Here is a 21,125-nt window from a genome sequence, read left to right on the forward strand (position 1 = left end):
CCTTTCAGGCTATACGTGTTTCCTGAACGTGTGATAGCATGTTTCCTGCATGTGTGATAGCATGTTTCCTGAACGTGTGATAGCGTGTTTCCTGAACGTGTGATAGCATGTTTCCTGAATGTGGGATAACATGTTTCCTGAACGTGTGATAGCATGTTTCCTTAACGTGTGATAGCATGTTTCCTGAATGTGTGATAGCATGTTTCCTGAATGTGTGACAGCGTGTTTCTGAACGTGTGATAGCATGTTTTCTGAACGTGATAGCATGTTTCCTGAACGTGATAGCATGTTTCCTGAACGTATGATAGCATGTTTCCTGAACGTGTGATAGCATGTTTCTTGAATGTGTGATATTTGGTTTCCTGTATGTATGATAGAATTATTCTTAGAATGCTCGAACAACGATTTCTTTTCACCTCAACTGCTAGAAATGACACCACTGTACACCCACCGACCCCTACCCCCTCAACCACGGCACGACAACGACACCATAAAAAGACATCGATGTTGTTCTCATTGCACCCCTCCCAACAATCCCCGCTCCGTCTCCACCTCCAATATTCCAACTGCCATCATCCCATCCCCATTTTCTTCCAGGCTCCTGACTCCGGTACTTCTCTCCCATGCTAAAACAAATAAAGGGGTGTGCCACGATTCTGATTGAATGTGTTAGCATTGATTTATCAGGGCCATTACCAAGCGAAGTTGTCCTAGCACGCGAACTTTGGCCGATCCAAACTTGGTTTCACGGCGCTGTGTGGACATAGACACGTCACCTTGTAACCGCTCAACTTGGGGCCGATGCTTCCACCAGGCCCTGTAAGTGCCACTTAACTCATCAACTTGTCACAAGTAAAACTTACGGCACAACGAAGAATCGGTTCTGATTTCATTTATTGAAAACCAACTTGAGAACATTGAGACAGAAGTGTTCGATTACAGCGCATTTTAAGCAATGGAGACAATGCATGTACACATAAAAAGAGAACGTCTTGAGGTAATTAAGAAGCACCAGCCACATTAGCTGGGTACCAGCGTTAAGGGTCGGTTTAGACATACGTTGCGCGGATTTATCATATTTGTACGAGGGCTGGTCGAAAAGTTCTAAGCCTAACAAACAAAACCAACAATTGTGAATGTTTTTTTTCAACTTAATCTCCCTGCTTTTCAATGCACTTCTCACAAGCTCTTCGAGCTCACATTGTCGCACAGCAGCCTTTGCAAGTCGAGGGGTGTGAGAAGAGGCATTGTCATGAAGTAGTAGAACTCCAGCAGACAGCATTCCTCGCCGCTTTTCTTTGACATAATCTCTCAAATCAAATCAACGCTAATCGTCATTTGACTTTCTAAATAATCTAAAGGATCATACCCTTTGCATCCCAGATTACATTGACCATAAATGTCTTTTTTGATCTTGAAGACTTGAGAGTTGCCGGAGAAGTGGAACGGTGCCATTCCATGGATTTACGTTTTGACTCGGGATCATAGTGGTAGACCCATGTTGCATCATCCGTTACTAATCTCTTTTTTAATTTGACGAAATCCGCCTCAATTAGCTCTAAATTGTCTCTGGCAATGTAATTTCTTTTTGCCTTCTGATCAGAATTTAGAAACTTTGGCAGCCAAAGAGCAGATATCTTCTTCATCTGTAAAGGTTCATGAATCATAGCGTCAATGGATCCATGGCTTAGACCTGTGTCCTCCTCGAGTTCAGCAATGGTAATACGTCTATCTGACTGTATAAGTTTATATTTCTCCTTGATTGAATCTTCATTGATGGAAGTTGAGGGACGTCTATGCCGAGTGTCATCATTAAGGCTTGTTCTCCCATCCTTCAACACAGCTGCCCAACGTTTAACAGTGGAATAGCTAGGGTACTTATCCCCATACACCTGTGACATGCGGTCCTTAATTTCTTGCTGAGTACTTTTCTCTATAGCATAAAAGACTTGATAACTGCTCGGTACTCGTCCATTTGCGTTCACAAATCAACAGAACACATACACTTGCAAGGAACAATGTACTCAAACAATGCACTACATTGACAAGTTGACATTGTTATGCCCATAGTTGAAAGTAAGGTCAACTTTTAGACCACCCCTCACATTATTATAATTATGATGTTGATGATTATTTCTTACAGATTAAACTAATAAATGCAGCAATGAGGGTTTGGGTGATCTTGGCACGGTCAGGCTGGTAAAGCTCATCATCAGCTCAGGGCCCTTGCCCCCTCCACACGCAGCCTAAGTAGCGAATGGGACTTCTCCCTGGAAGCGCTGTCTAGTCAAACCCACCCAGAACTTATCGGAGAATGTGAAGACTCCCCAGCACTGCAGCCTTCTGCATTACCCAGATTGTCAGAAGGTCTGTATTCCTGGAAGCAAACTCGGGTACTCTCCAAATGTCAGTCAACAGACTGGGAGGCACCAAACCTAAGGCACCGAGAACAATGTGGAGTCGGACAACTTGGTACTTGGGATGCAAGCGTGACATTTCGAAAGCGAGGTCCGCATATTTGCCATGTTTTTCCTCAATCTTGTCAATCACATTGGTGTCAAAGGGGACAGAAAATCCAATGATATAAATGATTTCATTGGATTTATCAAAAAGGGCAAGATCAGGTTTATTGGCCTGGATACGTCTGAGGCTGTAAATGGGCTTATTCCAAAGAATTTTGTATTTATCATTTTCCATGACGCCCTCTACATATTCCGGGTCGAACCATGGGTGGACCTGTGTCAAAACCACAAGCATGGCGAAGACGGTAATAAAATGATCGAGCTACACCATCATGTCGCTTAAGATACTGTCTTTGTGCCAAAGCTGGGCATCCACTGACAATGTGTTGGACAGTCTCATTAAATGTATTACATAATCTACATTTCGTATGTACATTTTGATGCAAAATCACACATTGACATTGGGTTGGAAGTGAATGGTCCTGAGCAGCAAACAGAAAGCCTTCCGTTTTTATTTTCAGGCCAGACGACTTTATCCAAGCAAAGGACTCTGCAGGATTGCTGATTTTCTCAACACACTGCACATGAACTCGATGCAGTGGTCGTTCCGAGTCCGAGTCCGACTTGATATGGCACTTCACTTGGTTGACACTCATTTCTGTACCGTCCAGTGGTACAGAACCATCAACAAAATCAACACCGACATTGAGATAATGTCCCACAACCTTGGCTCGTATCATCATCATCATCATCATCATCATTATTATTATTATTATTATTATTATTATTATTATAATTCATTGAATATTTCCCGTGTGCAAGTAGCAAAATAAACCTGGAACATAACTGCTATTTCGAGATGGCACTGTTCTGGAAATCAATATACACCATGACATGTGTACACTGGCTAACGGTAAGTTCCACGTGTCTGTTACAGCCTGGGAGTACATCCGTTTTAAAGCACTGTTCAAGAATACCAGCTGTGTCACGGCTTACAAATAGACCAGCCGCCACGAGACAACACTCAGCGTCGTGATTCCTCATCCCAGGCTATGTTGCTGTCAATAATGGGAAATATGCTTCACTGAAAATGATTTAATGGCAATGATGGAAGAAATTGCTTGAGTTATAAATATTTAAAAAAAATAAATTAGCTGTCGGGATAAATTCTGTTCCATCTGCCGTCTACCCTAGGCAGCATGGATATCTCTGGTAATGGTAAAAATTGATTGTAATTTCATCAAATCCTCTTTCGTTCTTAACTTATTTAGGACCCATCATTGCATCAAATATCACAAAACAGAAATTGGACAAAAACGACTCGACCTCCATTTACAGTTCCGAAACCACACATGTGTATGCCACATGGAAACAGTGTAGTGATGGACAAGTAACATAAAATATATAATATAATTGAGACATTATGATATTTGGTTTCAGTTGCAAAAGTAAAATTTATGAAAAAATCTTTTTTCGTTTCTGCCCTCGTTCTCTGACCAATTATTTTCAGGCATGGGCAGATAACTCTAAACGTGCCAAGTGGGTGCGACGTTCGTTTGTCAAACTCAGAGCTCTAGTTCGGTTCAGAAGATGGATACGCGGTGTCATACTGCTCAGTCAGTGATGAAACGTTTTATCAAGCAACATTTTGGAGTCGAGATACCATATTTCAGGGACATTAATTACACCATTAGATAATGTTTTGTAAACCCAACAGAAATGCGTAACCAGACCCTTTAGCACTTGTTGACTTAGAGCCGGTGTTCACGTTCACCCCTCGACCGATAAGGGGCTGTAGTGGCTGTAGGGGCTGTAGTGGCTGTAGGGGTTGTAGTGGCTGTAGGGGCTGTAGGGGCTGTAGTGGCTGTAGTGGCTGTAGGGGCTGTAGAGGCTGTAGTGGTTGTAGGGGCTGTAGGAGCTGTAGTGGTTGTAGGGGCTGTAGAGGCTGTAGTGGTTGTAGTGGTTGTAGGGGCTGTAGAGGCTGTAGGGGCTGTAGGGGCTGTAGAGGCTGTAGGGGCTGTAGTGGTTGTAGGGGCTGTAGTGGTTGTAGTGGTTGTAGTGGCTGTAGTGGTTGTAGTGGTTGTAGTGGCTGTAGTGGTTGTAGTGGTTGTAGTGGTTGTAGTGGCTGTAGGAGCTGTAGTGGTTGTAGGGGCTGTAGGGGCTGTATTGGCTGTATTGGCTGTAGGGGCTGTAGGAGCTGTATTGGCTGTATTGGCTGTAGGGGCTGTAGGGGCTGTAGTGGCTGTAGTGGCTGTAGGAGCTGTAGTGGCTGTATTGGCTGTAGTGGCTGTAGGGGCTGTAGGAGCTGTAGGGGCTGTAGGGGCTGTAGGAGCTGATTTGGCTGTAGTGGTTGTAGTGGTTGTAGGGGCTGCAGTGGCTGTAGGAGCTGTAGTGGTTGTAGGGGCTGTATTGGTTGTAGTGGCTGTATTGGTTGTAGTGGTTGTAGTGGTTGTAGGGGCTGTAGTGGTTGTAGTGGTTGTAGGGGCTGTAGTGGCTGTAGTGGTTGTAGTGGTTGTAGGGGCTGTAGGGGCGGTATTGGCTGTAGTGGCTGTATTGGCTGTAGGGGCTGTAGTGGCTGTAGGGGCTGTAGTGGCTGTAGGGGCTGTAGAGGCTGTAGTGGCTGTAGTGGCTGTAGGGGCTGTAGTGGCTGTAGGGGTTGTATTGGCTGTATTGGCTGAAGGGGCTGTAGTGGCTGTAGTGGCTGAAGGGGCTGTAGTGGCTGTAGTGGTTGTAGGGGCTGTAGGGGCTGTAGAGGCTGTAGTGGCTGTAGTGGCTGTAGGGGCTGTAGTGGCTGTAGGGGTTGTATTGGCTGTATTGGCTGAAGGGGCTGTAGTGGCTGTAGTGGCTGTAGTGGCTGTAGTGGTTGTAGGGGCTGTAGGGGCGGTATTGGCTGTAGGGGCTGTAGGGGCGGTATTGGCTGTAGTGGTTGTAGTGGCTGTAGGGGCTGTAGTGGCTGTAGGGGTTGTAGTGGCTGTAGGGGCTGTATTGGCTGTATTGGCTGTAGGGGCTGTAGGGGCTGTAGTGGCTGTAGGGGTTGTAGGGGCTGTATTGGCTGTAGAGGCTGTAGGGGCTGTAGTGGCTGTAGGGGTTGTAGGGGCTGTATTGGCTGTAGAGGCTGTAGGGGCTGTAGTGGCTGTAGGGGTTGTAGTGGCTGTAGGGGCTGTAGTGGCTGTAGTGGCTGAGTGGCTGAAGGGGCTGTAGTGGCTGTAGTGGCTGTAGGGGCTTTAAGAGCTGAAGTTTTTTGTCCATCAACTTTTAACTCGTTGAATCCCGTACACCCACTGCGTCTCTTACACTCCGCTGACGATTCCCGATTAATGAAGACTATTACCACAGCGACGTGGATATCGTGGAAATTAATTTCTGTTGAAAAATAGTATTCTTTGGCCTATTGGCTAGTTCACGCCAGTTGTTCTTATTTACCACTGTTCAAGAAACGTGACGTCGTCACCATGTCTGTGTCATCCGTTGTTCTTGGCGTAGAAGATTATTTCACGTCAATCCAATAACGCATAGACCGATTTTCCTTGAATCGTCGAGAAAACTACATTTGAATATGACTTTAGAAAAAAGGATATTGAAAAATAATATTCCAGGACTCGAAATAACGGATGACCTGCCTTTCGTAATAGTCTGTTGAAAATCTGGGAAGACATTTGGTAATTCCTCGTAGCTGGTACGTCGTAACCTCAAGACCTTGTGTTTGTTTGTTTGTTTGTTGTATAACGCCGCACTCAGCAGTATATCATCAATATGACGGCGGTCTGTAAATAATCGATTCTGGACAAGACAATCCAGTGAATGACTTCATGAGCATCGATCTTCGCAAATGAGATAGGATGACATGCATCAACCAGCCAGACCACCCGATCCCATAATCGCCTCTTACGACAAGCATAGTCGCCTTTTACGGCAAGCATGGGTTGCTGAAGACCGATTCTACCCCGGGTCTTCAAGGGTACCAGAGCCTGTGACTTCGATAAGGCTCGAACAGTGAAACAAAACATTGTAAAGAGTGAAGGTAGGATTAAGGCCGGTTTTGGCCGACTGGAAATTTCAAAGTATATTTTGAAAAAAGTCAAAGACGTACGTATGCATGATCAAAATGATTGAGAGCAGCTGATGTTTCGTACTTCAGGAGAAAATCTTAACAAAAGTAAGTCCTTGGCCCAAGATTATTTGTTTACTATATATGTTCGTTCTGTCTTTATCTAAGAAACTCCCAAGAAAATCAGGTCGGGTTAGAAATTTACTTTTGAAGACAAGAACTTTGTTATTTTTTGTTACGACGTTTCTTTGCCAAATATCAGAAAAAACGGTTTCCGAAAACCTAAAGAATGAACAATGTTTCTATTCATATCATCACATAACTTTCATAACCTTTTCTTATCAAAACGTTTTGCTTATTCCTCTATTTTTGATCTTGGGCACTTTTACTGCCTTGCCCCTTTTGATTTTGCTACAGTTCAACTCCAACATGTGTTAGTTTGGTTCAACACCGCCCTCAGCTTTATTCTGTAATATGACGGCTACCTGTAAATAATCAAGAATGGACCAGAACAAAACAATAGTGATTGATATTGTGAGCAACGATCGGAGTATGAAACGCAAAGAACCAAGTCACCGAATCTGACCACCCGGCCATTACGTCGCCCCATGCGACTGAATTATGCATTATAGGCTGCATTGCTCATGTCATTCTAATCCAGAAACCCCACGGGGGCTCAGATCCTACAGCAATCGTATATCCTACAGCAATGACGTAATGAATTAGAGACATAAAACATTTGAAATCGATGATAACCAACTTTATAAAGCAACATCTGACATATTCAGCCTGATTTGATCTGAAGAATTGCTAATTTCACCTGCAAGTTCAGAGTCTTGATTGTATCCTTCAATACACTTAATGAGCCCAGAGCATTATATTGTAGGTAAGGTTAAAAGAATAAAATGTTCAGTGCAATATATTTTCCTCAAAGGCAACATTTATGTTTCATTACAACATCCGTTCATCTGCGGCTGGAAACAAAAGACATTGAAGTAAAGCTTCACGCAAATCAAACAAATTGTCATAAAACTCATGTGACTTTCAGATCTCGTATGATCGAATAACAGTTATTTCCCGGATGAAACTAGAAATGTCTACGTTTACCTTGCATACAATTACCTGTATGCTGCTGTAGAGAGAAGATATCTGAATATTTGGATTGTCACAAGGCTTTACAAATCTTCAGTCCCAGACGAATTCTGCAATTCAGCGATCGCGGAAAGATTTGCCGAAAATGTGACTTGCTGCAGAATTGCAGAAAAATTGCGGAATTTGCCTTTTTTAAAGCAATAAATACACTTTTTTCAGTGTTTCAAGCTTTTCTCTCTAATTTTGCGCTCGAGTGATGCCCATACATTTAACATGAGATTCAAAATACAAAACATGAATCCTATAATAAAACGAACTTTGAAATAAATCACTGTCACCTTTTTCTTGTGGTATTATGTAGAGGGGAATGTCCGAGTAACTCTCCATTCCTTAAAAATAATGGAGCAGAGGCCACGCAGGGGCCGAGGCCCATTATTTTTAAGGAATGGAGAGTTACGAGGATATTCCCCTACTTAAAACTCATCCCTACTTTAACACTTTGACAAAATATTCTGTAGTTGAAAATATTTGAAAAAAATCAAATGCTGCTTCAAGATAATGTACAGTTGACAAGCAACTCTCCATTCCTGAAAAATAATGGAGCGTTCAAACAATAGAATGACGTCACAGATGTGTTTTAAGCCTGCATAAAGTTGACATGTTAATCCTCGCTATAAGACTGAAATAATGCCGATACGACGTTAAACCCACACATGTTAAATCCAACATTAAATGAATAAAAACATGCAAATAAAACAATGTAAAGAAACTCAAAATGATTTTATATTAATTTCAGGTGGAAATAAATATGTTTTTCCCGCAGACATTTTTGGTAATTGTACCGCAGATTTTATATATGATTACCCTTATGATAGCTTCGTCTGGGACTGACACATGAATAAATGTTCTCCTACTGGGGTGTTGAGAAGGACTAATGTTTGGTAGAAGCAATCCCCGCACTTGTTGTCACGAACTTTTATCTGTGTGATTTTTAAAAAGAATACAAGACAAAGTTTTGGTTTAATTTCCTCAAGATCTGAAAAGACATGTCTCTTTTAACGAGGACATTACTTTCCGCCCTATACATAAGAAAATATATTTTTCTGTTTTGTTTCTTCAATTATGTTTTGTACCATCATATCAGCTTTATGAAGATATGTTAGTACTTATTCATTTAATAATGAAAAAGAAGTTACTTATTTAAATAATGTACATGCAGGAAATACCAATTGCAAAAAAATGCCGATTATCACAACAGAGGAAATGCACAAGGGCACAGACACCGCCAATGTGAAAGATGCATCTATATTCACATGTATGTATAAACACATGTATGTATAAACACATGCATTTAATGTCACAGAACACGTATTGCACGTGCAATGCACGGGAAACTCGGGGATCACATCGTGTCGTGGATGGGTATAAAAGATCGATCTCCGTCTTTTTTCATTCACTTTATTTGGAAGTTTGGGAAGACTGACAAAATGTCAAGACTGCGCCAATCGTCACATCGCCATAGGACAATCTCAACTTACAGTTGCCCGTCGAATGAATGTTCATCGAAGCACGATTTCTCGTCTCTGGGAGAGATATCGGCAGCAGAACTCGGTGGAAGATGGACCTAGAAGTGGACGTCCTCGAGTCACCACTGCGGCGCAAGATAGGTACATCCGGGTACGTCACCTGCGTCAACGAAAAGCTACAGCGACCACTACCGCTAGGCAAATACCCGGATTGAGAAGGATATCTGCACAGACTGTCATGAACAGACTACGAGAGGCAGGTTTAAGAGCAAGAAGATCCTACTTTGGCCCCGTTATGCGTCAGCAGCATCGACGTCATCGCGTTCAATGGTGTACAAACGTTCAGGCCTGGAATTTGGTGAATTGGCGTCGAATCTGGTTCAGCGATGAATCGAAATTTCTGTTGGAACGACGCGATGCGGGTGTACAGACGACGTCATGAACGTTTTGCCGACGCCTGTGTCCCCCAGGTGGACAGATTCGGCAGGGGCAGCGTGATGATGTGGGGAGCCATATCCTACACTGGCAGAAGTGAGTTGGTGTTGATCCAAGGCAACCTGACAGCGCAACGCTACTGCCATCAAGTCCGTCGTCCACACCTCCTTCCCATTATCAACCGCCAGAGGGAGCTATTCCATCAGGATAACGCCAGACCTTATACGGCACGTGTCACGAGGGCCTTCCTCCAGAATGAGAACATCAATGTGCTGCCCTGGCCCTCCAGATCACCAGACTTAAACCCGATAGAACATCTTTGGGATGCCCTGGACAGACGGGTGCGACAGCGTAACCAACAGCCCCAGACACTCCAGCAACAAGCACATGCACTACAGGCAGAGTGGGCTACATTGCAGCAACATCAGATTCAGAGACTAATTCGTTCTATGCCGAGACGATGTCGCAATCAAACGTCGATGTGTGATTCATGAACTGACTTTTTCCGATGTCTTATTAAACAGTGATACCTTGACATATCCTGTGTAAAATTTCTTCGAATTCCATTTGCTATTATTTGCTGTATCAAAATAAAAAGAAATTTGTAGTTAAAATTCTTATATGCGTTTCTTTTTTAAGAGAGTATATTAGTGTTACATGTCGTATATGTGACATGACCTGGCAGTAGTGTGTTTGATGGGACACTTGCTGAAGATTATGACTTAGTCTGACTTAAACTGCCATTTATTAAGGAAGAAAGTGAACATGTAGCACTTTGGGAATCGATATTCTACAACTCTCGCAATATATTACCTTGTCAGAAACGACAAGGACAAAATATCGCTCAGCTTTCATCGGGTAAAAGTTCTTTGACATTGGTTCCGATGTTGTATGCCATGAATGTTGGCTTTCTCTCTCTCTCTCCCTCTTCTCTCTCGCTCTCTTTCTTTCTCTCTCTCTCCCCTCTACCCGTTTCTCTTCCTCTCTCCCTCTATTCCTTCTCACTCTCTCTTTCTCTTTCTCTCTCTCTCCCCCTCTTTCTCTCTCTCTCTTTTTCTCTCTCTCTTTTTTTTTTCTCTCTCTCTCTTTCTCTCTCTCTATCTCTATCTCTCTCTCTCTCTCCTCGCCCTACTTCCCTACCCACTCACGTTATCAGGTCTCTTGTAGGATACACATCTACACATACAGCCAAACGACAACTCTCTCTGGCATCTAATTGCTGTAACGCTCCCAACAAACACTGTGCATATATGGCCATGGCGGTGTACGCAGTAGGGAAGATGTACTGCGTCTGGGTCAATATCAAATAGTTCCTCCTCGTATAATTGTTGATGTCTGTGATTAGTTTGTTTAATCAAAGGCGTTCCCTTATGTGCTTACTGTAGCTAATGGGTCGGTATGAAATGTCAGCTCAATTCTGAAGTCCTCTTAGATATGATTCACTTTCGTTTACAGACATCTTGGTGCAAACCCCATGGAAGCTGTGTATTACAATTTGTCTCTCTGTCAGCAGATAAACTCCATATTTCCTTTTCCTTGTATCTACAACACATTTTCTTTATAAGGACAGTCTCATATCAAATAGGCGTGATGTGGGGGTGTTTGTTGGGACGGTCCAAGTGATGATAAGACAGATGTTGGTGTGATGTGGGGGTGTTTGTTGGGTCGGTCCAAGTGATGATAGGACAGATGTTGGCGTGATGTGGGGGTGTTTGTTGGGACGGTCCTGGTGATGATAAGACAGATGTTGGCGTGATGTGGGGATGTTTGTTGGGACGGTTTTAGTGATGATAAGACAGATGTTGGCGTGATGTGGGGGTGTTTGTTGGGACGGTCTTAGTGATGATAAGACAGATGTTGGCGTGATGTGGGGGTGTTTGTTGGGACGGTCTTAGTGATGATAAGACAGATGTTGGCGTGATGTGGGGGTGTTTGTTGGGACGGTCTTAGTGATGATAAGACAGATATTGGCGTGATGTGGGGGTGTTTGTTGGGACGGTCTTAGTGGTGATAAGACAGATATTGGCGTGATGTGGGGGTGTTTGTTGGGACGGTCTTAGTGATGATAAGACAGATGTTGGCGTGATGTGGGGGTGTTTGTTGGGACAGTCTTAGTGATGATAAGACAGATATTGGCGTGATGTTGGGGTGTTTGTTGGGACGGTCCAAGTGATGATAAGACAGATATTGGCGTGATGTGGGGATGTTTGTTTGGACGGTCCAAGTGATGATAAGACAGATGTTGGCGTGATGTGGGGGTGTTTGTTGGGACGGTCCAAGTGATGATAAGAAAGAGACGTTTGTGCGAGCGCACGCGCGTTTGTGTGTGTGTTACCATCTTCTATCCATCTAGAGGAGACAGTATTCTTAGTTGCAATAAAAATCAAAATCCAAAATACTCTATAAAAAATGGAACCTTGTCGGGCCTTTCCATGTGTTTGTGACGGGTGCTACCGATAGGACAGGATAGACTCCTTTTTGCGAACACCTGGTGTCATCACTATTTGTTAGTGATTCATAGTCACATGCTCATGAAATAGAAATCGCACAATAGACAGTTAGAAGCGATTTCACATGATCATGGGTACGCTAGAGTGAGTGAGTGAGTGAGAGAGAGAGAGAGAGAGAGAGACAGAGAGAGAGAGAGAGAGAGAGAGAGAGACAGAGAGAGAGAGAGAGAGAGAGAGAGAGAGAGAGAGAGAGAGAGAGAGAGAGAGAGAGAGAGAGAGTGGTTTAACCACGCTGGGATCAGTATTTGACTGAGGATACAGGTTTTGGAAATGTTAATATTAAGTACCAGATGAATGTAAACAATCCACGAAGGAATTGTGTTGACACTTATCAACAAATAAGTTTGTTCTAGTTTGCCCTTGTCCCCTTGAACAAACACACGTAAAGTATCTTTTCCCCGCCTCCGTCTGCAACTTAAAGATGTCTGGTTGTTTTTTGTGTGTTCACGGCGCATCTCCATCCTGTGTCGAATCAGGAATTCTTTAAAACATGGTAAGTCTACCGCCAGAATGAAGCGATGAGTGAGTGAGTGAGTGAGTGAGTGAGTATGGTTTTACGCCGCTTTTAGCAATATTCCAGCAATATCACAGCAGTGGACACCAGAAATGGGCTTCACACATTGTACCCATGTCGGGAATCGAATCCAGGTCTTCGGCGTGACCAGCGAACGCTTTAACCACTAGGCTACCCCACCGCCCCTAATGAAGCGATGAAGCGGGGAATTACAGTAAAGTCAAATCGTCAAATATTCGTCGTAATACACCGTTTATCACACAAAACGTGAATGAGGTCCCAATTTATGGCAGGTTGCGTATTAAAGGAAGGGTGAAAGAGAGTATTGTATTGTTAACTCGCCTGTATGACGTCATGAATGGTACGACGTGGGATGTTAGAATTGTGAGAAATAGGCATATGAGGGTATGTATCTATTTTCCACACAATGTGACATTAACATGGATAGATTATGATGTCTTTATTATAGCTGAACGGGTATTTTGCCATATGATGTTAACTATATTAAAAAGTGAATTACTACTAATATATTTATGCAAATTTCCAATCCCTTTATAGTAATGTGTGAATTGTTAACATGCACACGTTGCACAATAAAATGCACACTAACCCCTTCTCCTTTTTTTACCTTTAGATTAAATGTTAGATTTTAGAAATTTAATTACATTCTACTAATACAAAAGGCGGATATAATTAATATGGAATAATAGGACAAAGTTACGCATGTCAAAGACAAAACCCCAAATTGCATGTACTGACGGATCGAGGACCATAACATTGGACTCGAACGCGCGACTAAAAGAGATGTAAGTAGTACCCTATACCACTGGGCCTCGCGTAGCCCCAAGAATAAGTAGTGAGCGAGTGAGTGTGGTTTTACGCCTGTTATAGCAGTTATCCAGCAATATCACAGCGAGGAACACCCGTGTAGGGAATCGAACCCGGCTCTTCGGCGTGACGAGCGAACGCTTTAACCACTAGACTACCCAAACGCCCCAAGAATAAGTGAGAAAGAGAACCGGGCGTATTCAATTACCAATAACAAGGTTCCTTGAAGGTGGAACTGTGATACTTGCCTCCAATAGGGATCTTATTTCTGCTGGGGGTCGACTACATATTCGATATTCAAATCGTCGGATCATCTTTCAAGGATTTATACAGATTTAAAGTTGTGGAGATCAGAAGAATGATGCTCGCATGAATTAAATATGTCTTGAACAATGTAAAAATGATGAAAATCACGTTCTTAATATGGCTAACAACGTTTTTGAAGGAATATCCTCACTCAATTTTATATGAAGGTGATATTTGATTTTCATTATTGTCATGGTTATGCGCTGTAGACGTATGTAGACAGGTGGAAATATTCCTAGTACTAAGAGAATAAGGCAAATATTGTCCCTTTTTAATACTGAAAACAGAATTGAATTTGTTTTGTTTGTTTGTTCTTTAACGTCGCACCCAGTAACGATTGTTTCGATTAAATCCCGTAAATCCCCTCTAACGACTAGTATAGTCGCCTCTAACGACAAGCATAGTCAACTCTAACGACAAGCATAGTCGCCTCTAACGACAAGCATAGTCAACTCTAACGACAAGCATAGTCGACTCTAACGAGAAGCATAGTCGACTCTAACGACAAGCATAGTCGACTCTAACGACAAGCATTGTCGCCTCGTACGACAAGTATGTGTTGATAAAGACCTATTCCATCCCGGATCTTCTGCAGTTACAACATGTTCTCTAATCTATGTCCTTGCGACAGCCTCCGTGGTCTAGTGGTAGAGCGTCCACCCGGAGAAGGGGAAGTCCGGGATCGATCCCCGGCCGCGTCATACCAAAAGTCATTAAAAGATGGTACTTGTTGTTACCCCTGTCTGGCGCTCGGCATTAAGGGGCTAAAACAAGGACTGGTCGGCTTGGAGCCAGTATACTGTGTCTGAGTAGGGTATTCGTGTTAAACTGCGGCATGGTATTCAAGTGGGCAATAAATCGGCGTCAGTCCGGACTAGTAAAAGCAGCCACACACACACACACACACACACACACACACACACACACACGTGCATGCACGTCGCGATATACGTATACCTGCATATCATTGGACGAGAACTTTCAAAAGATTTGAACATGACAACATTAAATTCAAAGTCTGCTTACTAATTTGTGTGATGTACACAAACTGTACTGAAAACTCGGAATATTTTCCATCCCTTAACTGGTTGAAAGAAGAATTGATGTGTGACTATCTTTTTTACCAAAATAAAAAGCCCTCAACAATTTCAATGATGGATCTATGTAGTTAAACTCGTCAAAACTAGTATAAATGTTGAGCTCTCCGTGTATTTATATGACAAAAGTTGCTTTCGCGTATAGATGCAATTGAGTGAGTGAGTTGGGTTTAACGCCGCTTTTAACAGTATTCCAGTTATATCGCTGCGTGTCAGCTTAATGTGGGAGGAAAGCCCGAAGTGATGCAGGTCTCAGACGTATACCACTTCGGTGAAACCCAGGAGCACGGGTATGGTGCTGACAAACCTAGAAACATAATCGGGGTGAACCTGGATTCGGACCCACAATCATAGGTTCAGTCACCCGTTCCCCCAAGATGCAATCGAATGGTATTTACTCGTCTATAGAGAATCTGACCCGAGTGTCTTGACATCAAATAAATTTATATCAGCCTGAGTTGATAAGAGTTTAAAATTCCGAGGAGTCAAAGCAAATGAGAGTGTGTTTCTATTTATCATCCAAAATAAATCTTCCAACTTTTTCAGTGTTTAACAAGCATTGTCTTGAGTGTGAAAGTAACTAAACAGTTACAGTGCCAGAAGGAATAGTGATGTCACTTGATTGTGACGTTATTGTAACCGATGACATCACAATACCTTTAAAAACACATCCCATAGGAAATATCGCTTTATCTCATCCAAGCTATATCTCCTGTAGAGACAAGTTCTGATTGATAAATGAAGTGTTGTACGTGACACACCAAGTTCCATGGCAGGGAAACCATACAGATACACGTTAACTAAATGTACATTAAATTTAGTTAGAGGTGAGGTGAGGTGAAATGGGGTTAAACGTCGCGTCAAAGATTATTGCACTTATATTGCGACGTGCATGTACGTGTGTGTGTTGTACTAGTCCGGACTGATGCCGATTTATAGTGCTAGCTCACTGAGATACCATGCCGCAGTTTAACATGGATACCCCACTCAGACACAGTATACTGACTCAGAGCCGACCAGTTCTTGTTTCAGCCCCTTAATGCCGAGCGCCAGACAGGGTAACAACAAGTACCATCTTTTAACGTCTTTTGGTATGACGCGGCCGGGGATCGAACCCCGAACCTTCCGCTCTCCGGGCGGACGCTCTACCACTAGACCACGGAGGCGGTCAAATTTAGTTAGAGGAGACTAGTAAAGCACATCGATGAACCTGATCACGTTTTCAAAAGTTGATAGATACACTGTAAAAAATGTGTCAAGTAAACTTCTGCAAGACATGTTTACATGTTTACATGTTTAGGACCATGTTTAAATCCTAAACGGAAAACACATGTGTTGGGTTCTATCTACGTTTAATATCTAAACACACGAAATGAGCTATCGTTTACAGCCTAAACACCACCTAAGCACAACATCCCCACAATCTACTAGCTGTTAAACACAGCCCTAAACATGTTTAGTGGCGTGTCGTGTTTAGGCTAACACATTTTCTACAGTGGTGTCCTCACCACCTGAAATATGGTTTGTTCCCAATTTTTGACAATTAGTTTCCACTTGAGTTTATATTCTAAGGTAGGAGTCTGCTCTTTGCAAGTCGCGTAGTTTCACATTCTCGACCTTCCCATTATGTGGAGCGTTATAAGGCGACTGGGATAAAAGTGTGTCATAAGTGACACTAATTTTAATTTTAATTTTTAATTTAGAAATGGAATCAGAATGATTCGTACATTTATCAGCAGCTTTGACATCCTGGCTTGTCTCAGCACTGGTGAATGTACATGTAAAGAGGTGTCAAACGTGTTGACATATAAAGTGTATGCATGACTTCGTCTATTAACATTAACGGGAGATATGAACTCCCCGTGGTAGCAGCTGACATTTACAGAGAGTCTCATGTTCGGTTTTAAGTTAATAATGCAGAAAACATTGCTTTAAATTGGCATTAGTGAGTACATTTCTTCAGAACAATTGTCAGACACATAGCTGCCAATGAGCATCACAAACTCAGATGACATTATCTGTACAAATCGTTGACCGGAAATTCCAAAGCTATAGGTGGAGTGACATGAAATGGGTTTTTAAATCGTCCTGTTCAAGATTATTTCACGTATATCACGTGTGCATTTGTGTGCGTGAGAGAGAGAGAGAGAGAGAGAGAGAGAGAGAGAGAGAGAGAGAGAGGAAGAGGGAAATGAGAGAGAGGATGACACACAGACAGAGAAAGAAAGAGAAGGAGTGAACGAGTGAGAGAAGGAGAGAGAGAGAGTTAAAGACAGAGGAAAGAGATATAGAAAGAGCGATAGAAAGAGAGTGAGAGAAGGGGAGAGAAAGAGAGACAGAAAAGAAAGAAAGAATTAAAGCAAGAGAAAGAGGGTTTTAGAAGGAAAGAGAGTAGGAGAGGGAGAGAGAGAAAGAGAGAGAGAAAGAGGGAGCCCGCGAGAGAGACATTTATGGCATACAACATTGGAACCAATGTCAAAGAACATTTACCCGACGAAAGCTGTGTGATATTTTGTCCTTTTCATTTCTGACATGGTAATGTATTGCGAGAGTTGTAGAATATCGATTCCCAAAGTGCTACATGCTCAATTTCTTCCTTAATAAATGGCACCTTAAATCAGACTAAGTCATAATCTTCAGCAAGTGCCCCATCAAACACACTGTTCTGCCAGGTCAAGTCAAATATACGACATGTAACACTAATAGTCATGTTCAATACGTTCTTAAGATGTTTTTGTCCCTTTGTCACTTCAAGTCTTCTCCTGGTCTCATAAATGTCAAAGTTATTCCCCGCACGAATGTCACAGAAGCATTCAGTATGGTTAGTTTGAAACAAGTGCAGTGTATGCATTCGCGCTAATGACAACTTTAATCACATAGACGTGATGGTTATTGAATTCGCAAGTGTAATTATATAAGTATTAATCTAGGTCCTCAGCCATGCAAGTGATATTTGACCTAACAATCAGGGCTTGGTAATATATCTTCTAACAATCCGACTTTGATGACATGACAAACGGCCAGGCCTTGATATTTGACCTAACTGTTCGGCATTGATGATATACGACCTAACGATCAGGCTCTGACAAAATATGACCACACAATCGCGTTTTGATAGTATTTCTCATAACAGCCTCATCTCTTGGATGTGACTTGTTCAGCATCAGTGATATATATGTTAAGGGAATATGTTACGTATTGTAAACACGATGATAAGACCTTAATGACATACTTTGGAAAAAAACCTTTGTGTGTTAAGGGGTATTTATCCTAAAAACGAATTAATTATACTGACATTGACCTTCAAAAATGAATATTTTATTAACCAATGATACAAATTAGTCCCTTCTAAACATGATACCCCAACTGATATGGGTGTGACGTATCAGACGGCATGGGTAGATGTTCACCTTATCGACCACTGGTTTAAAAAGTCTAAGCATGACTACTTAACAAAGCGTTATGATAGAGCTGTTAAACTTTGGAGGACGATGTAAAAATCAATCCACACACTCGTATTCTGTAACAAATCAACTTTACCCAATTACAGTACAATGAAGCATCTATATAACCCCAATGGTACATCGAGAGACATATATCAGCCTTGTTTATGTCGACTGCGGAATCCGTATGATAAGATATTGATTTTAACCGTTTCCAATTGACAGTGCTGGGCGATATCTGATGGTGCTTGATGAACTCCCAGAACTGATTGTGGCAGTAACAGCAGCCCAACACCGTCGGATCCAGCCTGGCGTTAACGCGCTCACTAAATCTGATGCAAAGATGCAATGAATTGGCTTTACTTAAGTCAATCTTGTCAATGCTTGCCCGCCTAGCCATCTTTATGCTATCCTTCAGAATACTTTTATCGCGTTTTAGAATTAAGTTAGTCGTGATTATCAGATTGTGTGAACGTAAAGGTGGCTGTTGTTGTTCAGAAGCTCTGCGATTGAGTACACAAGCTACGCAGTTGTCAGTTTACGTGATATAAGCAGAGTGTAAGTATTTAGAACGAGGGCTTTGGTTTAAATTATCGTATCAATAGAAGACAAAGGTAAGTTTTTTGAATATGCATGGGTTATCATTAAATATATTGCCGGGCCAAAGCAAGTTTACACATTTGAAAATTGGATTTAAGGAAAACGTTACAAACGTTATCGAAACGGCACTAGGTTGGAAACAGTCACAGTACGTTGCAAACTTGAGCCACCGTCAACCATCTGTGTATGGTTTCTTTTACCCGGCAGTGAGTGAGTGAGTGAAGAATGTTTGACATTGTCAGTAATGTATCCGTACCATCACTGTATCTGTACTGGACCACACAAACCAGTGACTGAAATCACGATCTACGACTTCGGGGTCGATGACACAAAGCCTATTTCAGTTCATGCGACAAGCAGGAGCCCCAGGAGACCTACTCTGACCCTGACTCTATGTTATTAACATGACAAGTTAAACAACGTATGACAAGAATACCAACATACGCTTTTTAATACATTTCCTTTAGCGTGTTATATAAGCAATACTGAAAAGGTATTCGACATTTAGCGGATTTCTCCAGTTAACTGCTTAACAGCTTGTGTTTGTAAGTTGCAAGCATCACAAATGGGTATCATTATAGTGAATGCAATGCAGTGTTACTACCGTTGGTTTCATTTTTGGTGGGGGGCGGTCGGGTAGCCTAGTGGTTAAAGCGTTAGCTCGTCATGCCGAAGACCCGGGTTCGATTCCCGACATGGGTACAATGTGTGAAGCCCATTTCTGGTGTCCCCCGCCGTGATATTGCTGGAATATTGCTAAAAGCGGCGTAAAACCATACTCACTCACTCACTCATTTTTGGTGGACTTATTTTCTACCTTTAATGATATCGACAGCTCTGCCCGTGGTATTTAAGGTAACGACTTTTGAGGGAAGCAAACTCTAATCAATCGACAAAGACGATGAGAACCTGTAACAGTAAAGATTTATTTCTCATTATCTCACACAAGGAATACGTTTAACACCACTCGCATCTTTAAATGTTTGATCATCACTGGATCAGCAGTTTCTCGTCGTTTGCAAGTTTGTTCTCTTCTTAAAACCGTGAGATTATTTTTTCATTTTATTTTGTATTAAACAATCGATTTTAAGTTGAGATGGATAATACCATCCCAAATGACCTTTAACGATACATAGTCGTGAGTGAGGTGAATATCACACATCTTTTGGTATTATTGCAGACACGGAGAATGTTTATGCATACATTAGACGAAGCACCATAAAATCTCAAATTCGTCCTGATTATGATCCCCGGGACTTCGTATACAGTAACCTACGGTTATGACGAACTCAAAGGGACCACTAATTTTAGTTCGTAATGACCGTAGTTCGTTATAAGCAAAAACGTCATATATACAATAAATGGCAGGGACTAAAAAATAAAGTTCGTTATATCGGTCAGTTCGTTATAAACGTAGTTTACTGTATGGGTATACGAGGAATTTTAAAAATTGAAAAATATTAACATCGCTTTCGTAATAAAATGCTCCTTGAATCTAAATACTATTTAACAATAGTGACGCGTCTGTTTTGTTAATTTACAGAAGTAAATTAAATACTAACGTAGCTGACACGGCAAGTTAAAAAGACGAAGTTCGCGTTCTATCCTTCACAAGTTTCAGCTTCAGACGCTGATGATGGCGGCGTTTGTTCAGACAGCGCAACAGGTGGCCTAGCTGTTGCATGTAGTATGTGTACAGAACTATTGACATGTACAGAAACCTAATTAGTGCGAAGCCATTGACTGTAAACTAACGTAATTACTATCGACTGTTCTGCCACAGTTGAGTAAGACCTATCTATTTAGCCATGGGGTCTCATTGACTCAAACACTGACCTGACGCAACGCTCCTCGTGACGCTGACGACGGCGACGATGATCATACAAGTTAACCTCAACATGGTCGGTGAAGTTTAAGGCACTCCAAAGTCCTAATCACTTGAACATTCTGGTAGAAATAGTTTCCAGTCAACACCAGTGTCATAACTTGGAGAAGATCCCTCTCCCTGTTTTCTCTGACTGTTCTCAAGGCTTGCTTAGAAGGGCAATCCCGTCTTGTAGTCGATCCACCCCTAGAACAGACTTTAACGGTTGATCATTGGCGAAGCGGTTCCCATCGACCAATGAACGGCCGCGTCGAGGCACAAGCCTAACAAACAGCCAATGAGTTGTGAGAGCGATCACAAGAACACTTACCCCCACCGAGTGTCGCCTTGAGAAATAGCGATTAGATCAAATCTTGGAATCACAAACACAGTAATAATT

At 42.2% G+C, this 21,125-nt stretch overlaps 1 protein-coding gene across 1 annotated transcript in view; it reads right to left on the reverse strand.

Moving 5' to 3' along the window:
• Nucleotides 1-20,890, reverse strand: part of LOC139449792 (carbonic anhydrase-related protein 10-like) — a 121,095-nt gene extending 100,205 nt beyond the window's left edge. The window contains exon 1 of the mRNA XM_071231323.1: nt 20,698-20,890. Coding sequence (XP_071087424.1) covers nt 20,698-20,761 — 64 coding nt within the window. The 5' untranslated portion in view covers nt 20,762-20,890. The remainder of the gene's footprint in view (nt 1-20,697) is intronic.
• Between the last annotated feature and the right edge of the window lie 235 nt (nt 20,891-21,125).

Source organism: Haliotis cracherodii, unplaced genomic scaffold (genome assembly GCF_022045235.1).
Source record: "Haliotis cracherodii isolate W230 unplaced genomic scaffold, xgHalCrac1.p SCAF_8, whole genome shotgun sequence".
Taxonomy (NCBI): Eukaryota; Metazoa; Mollusca; class Gastropoda; order Lepetellida; family Haliotidae; genus Haliotis; species Haliotis cracherodii.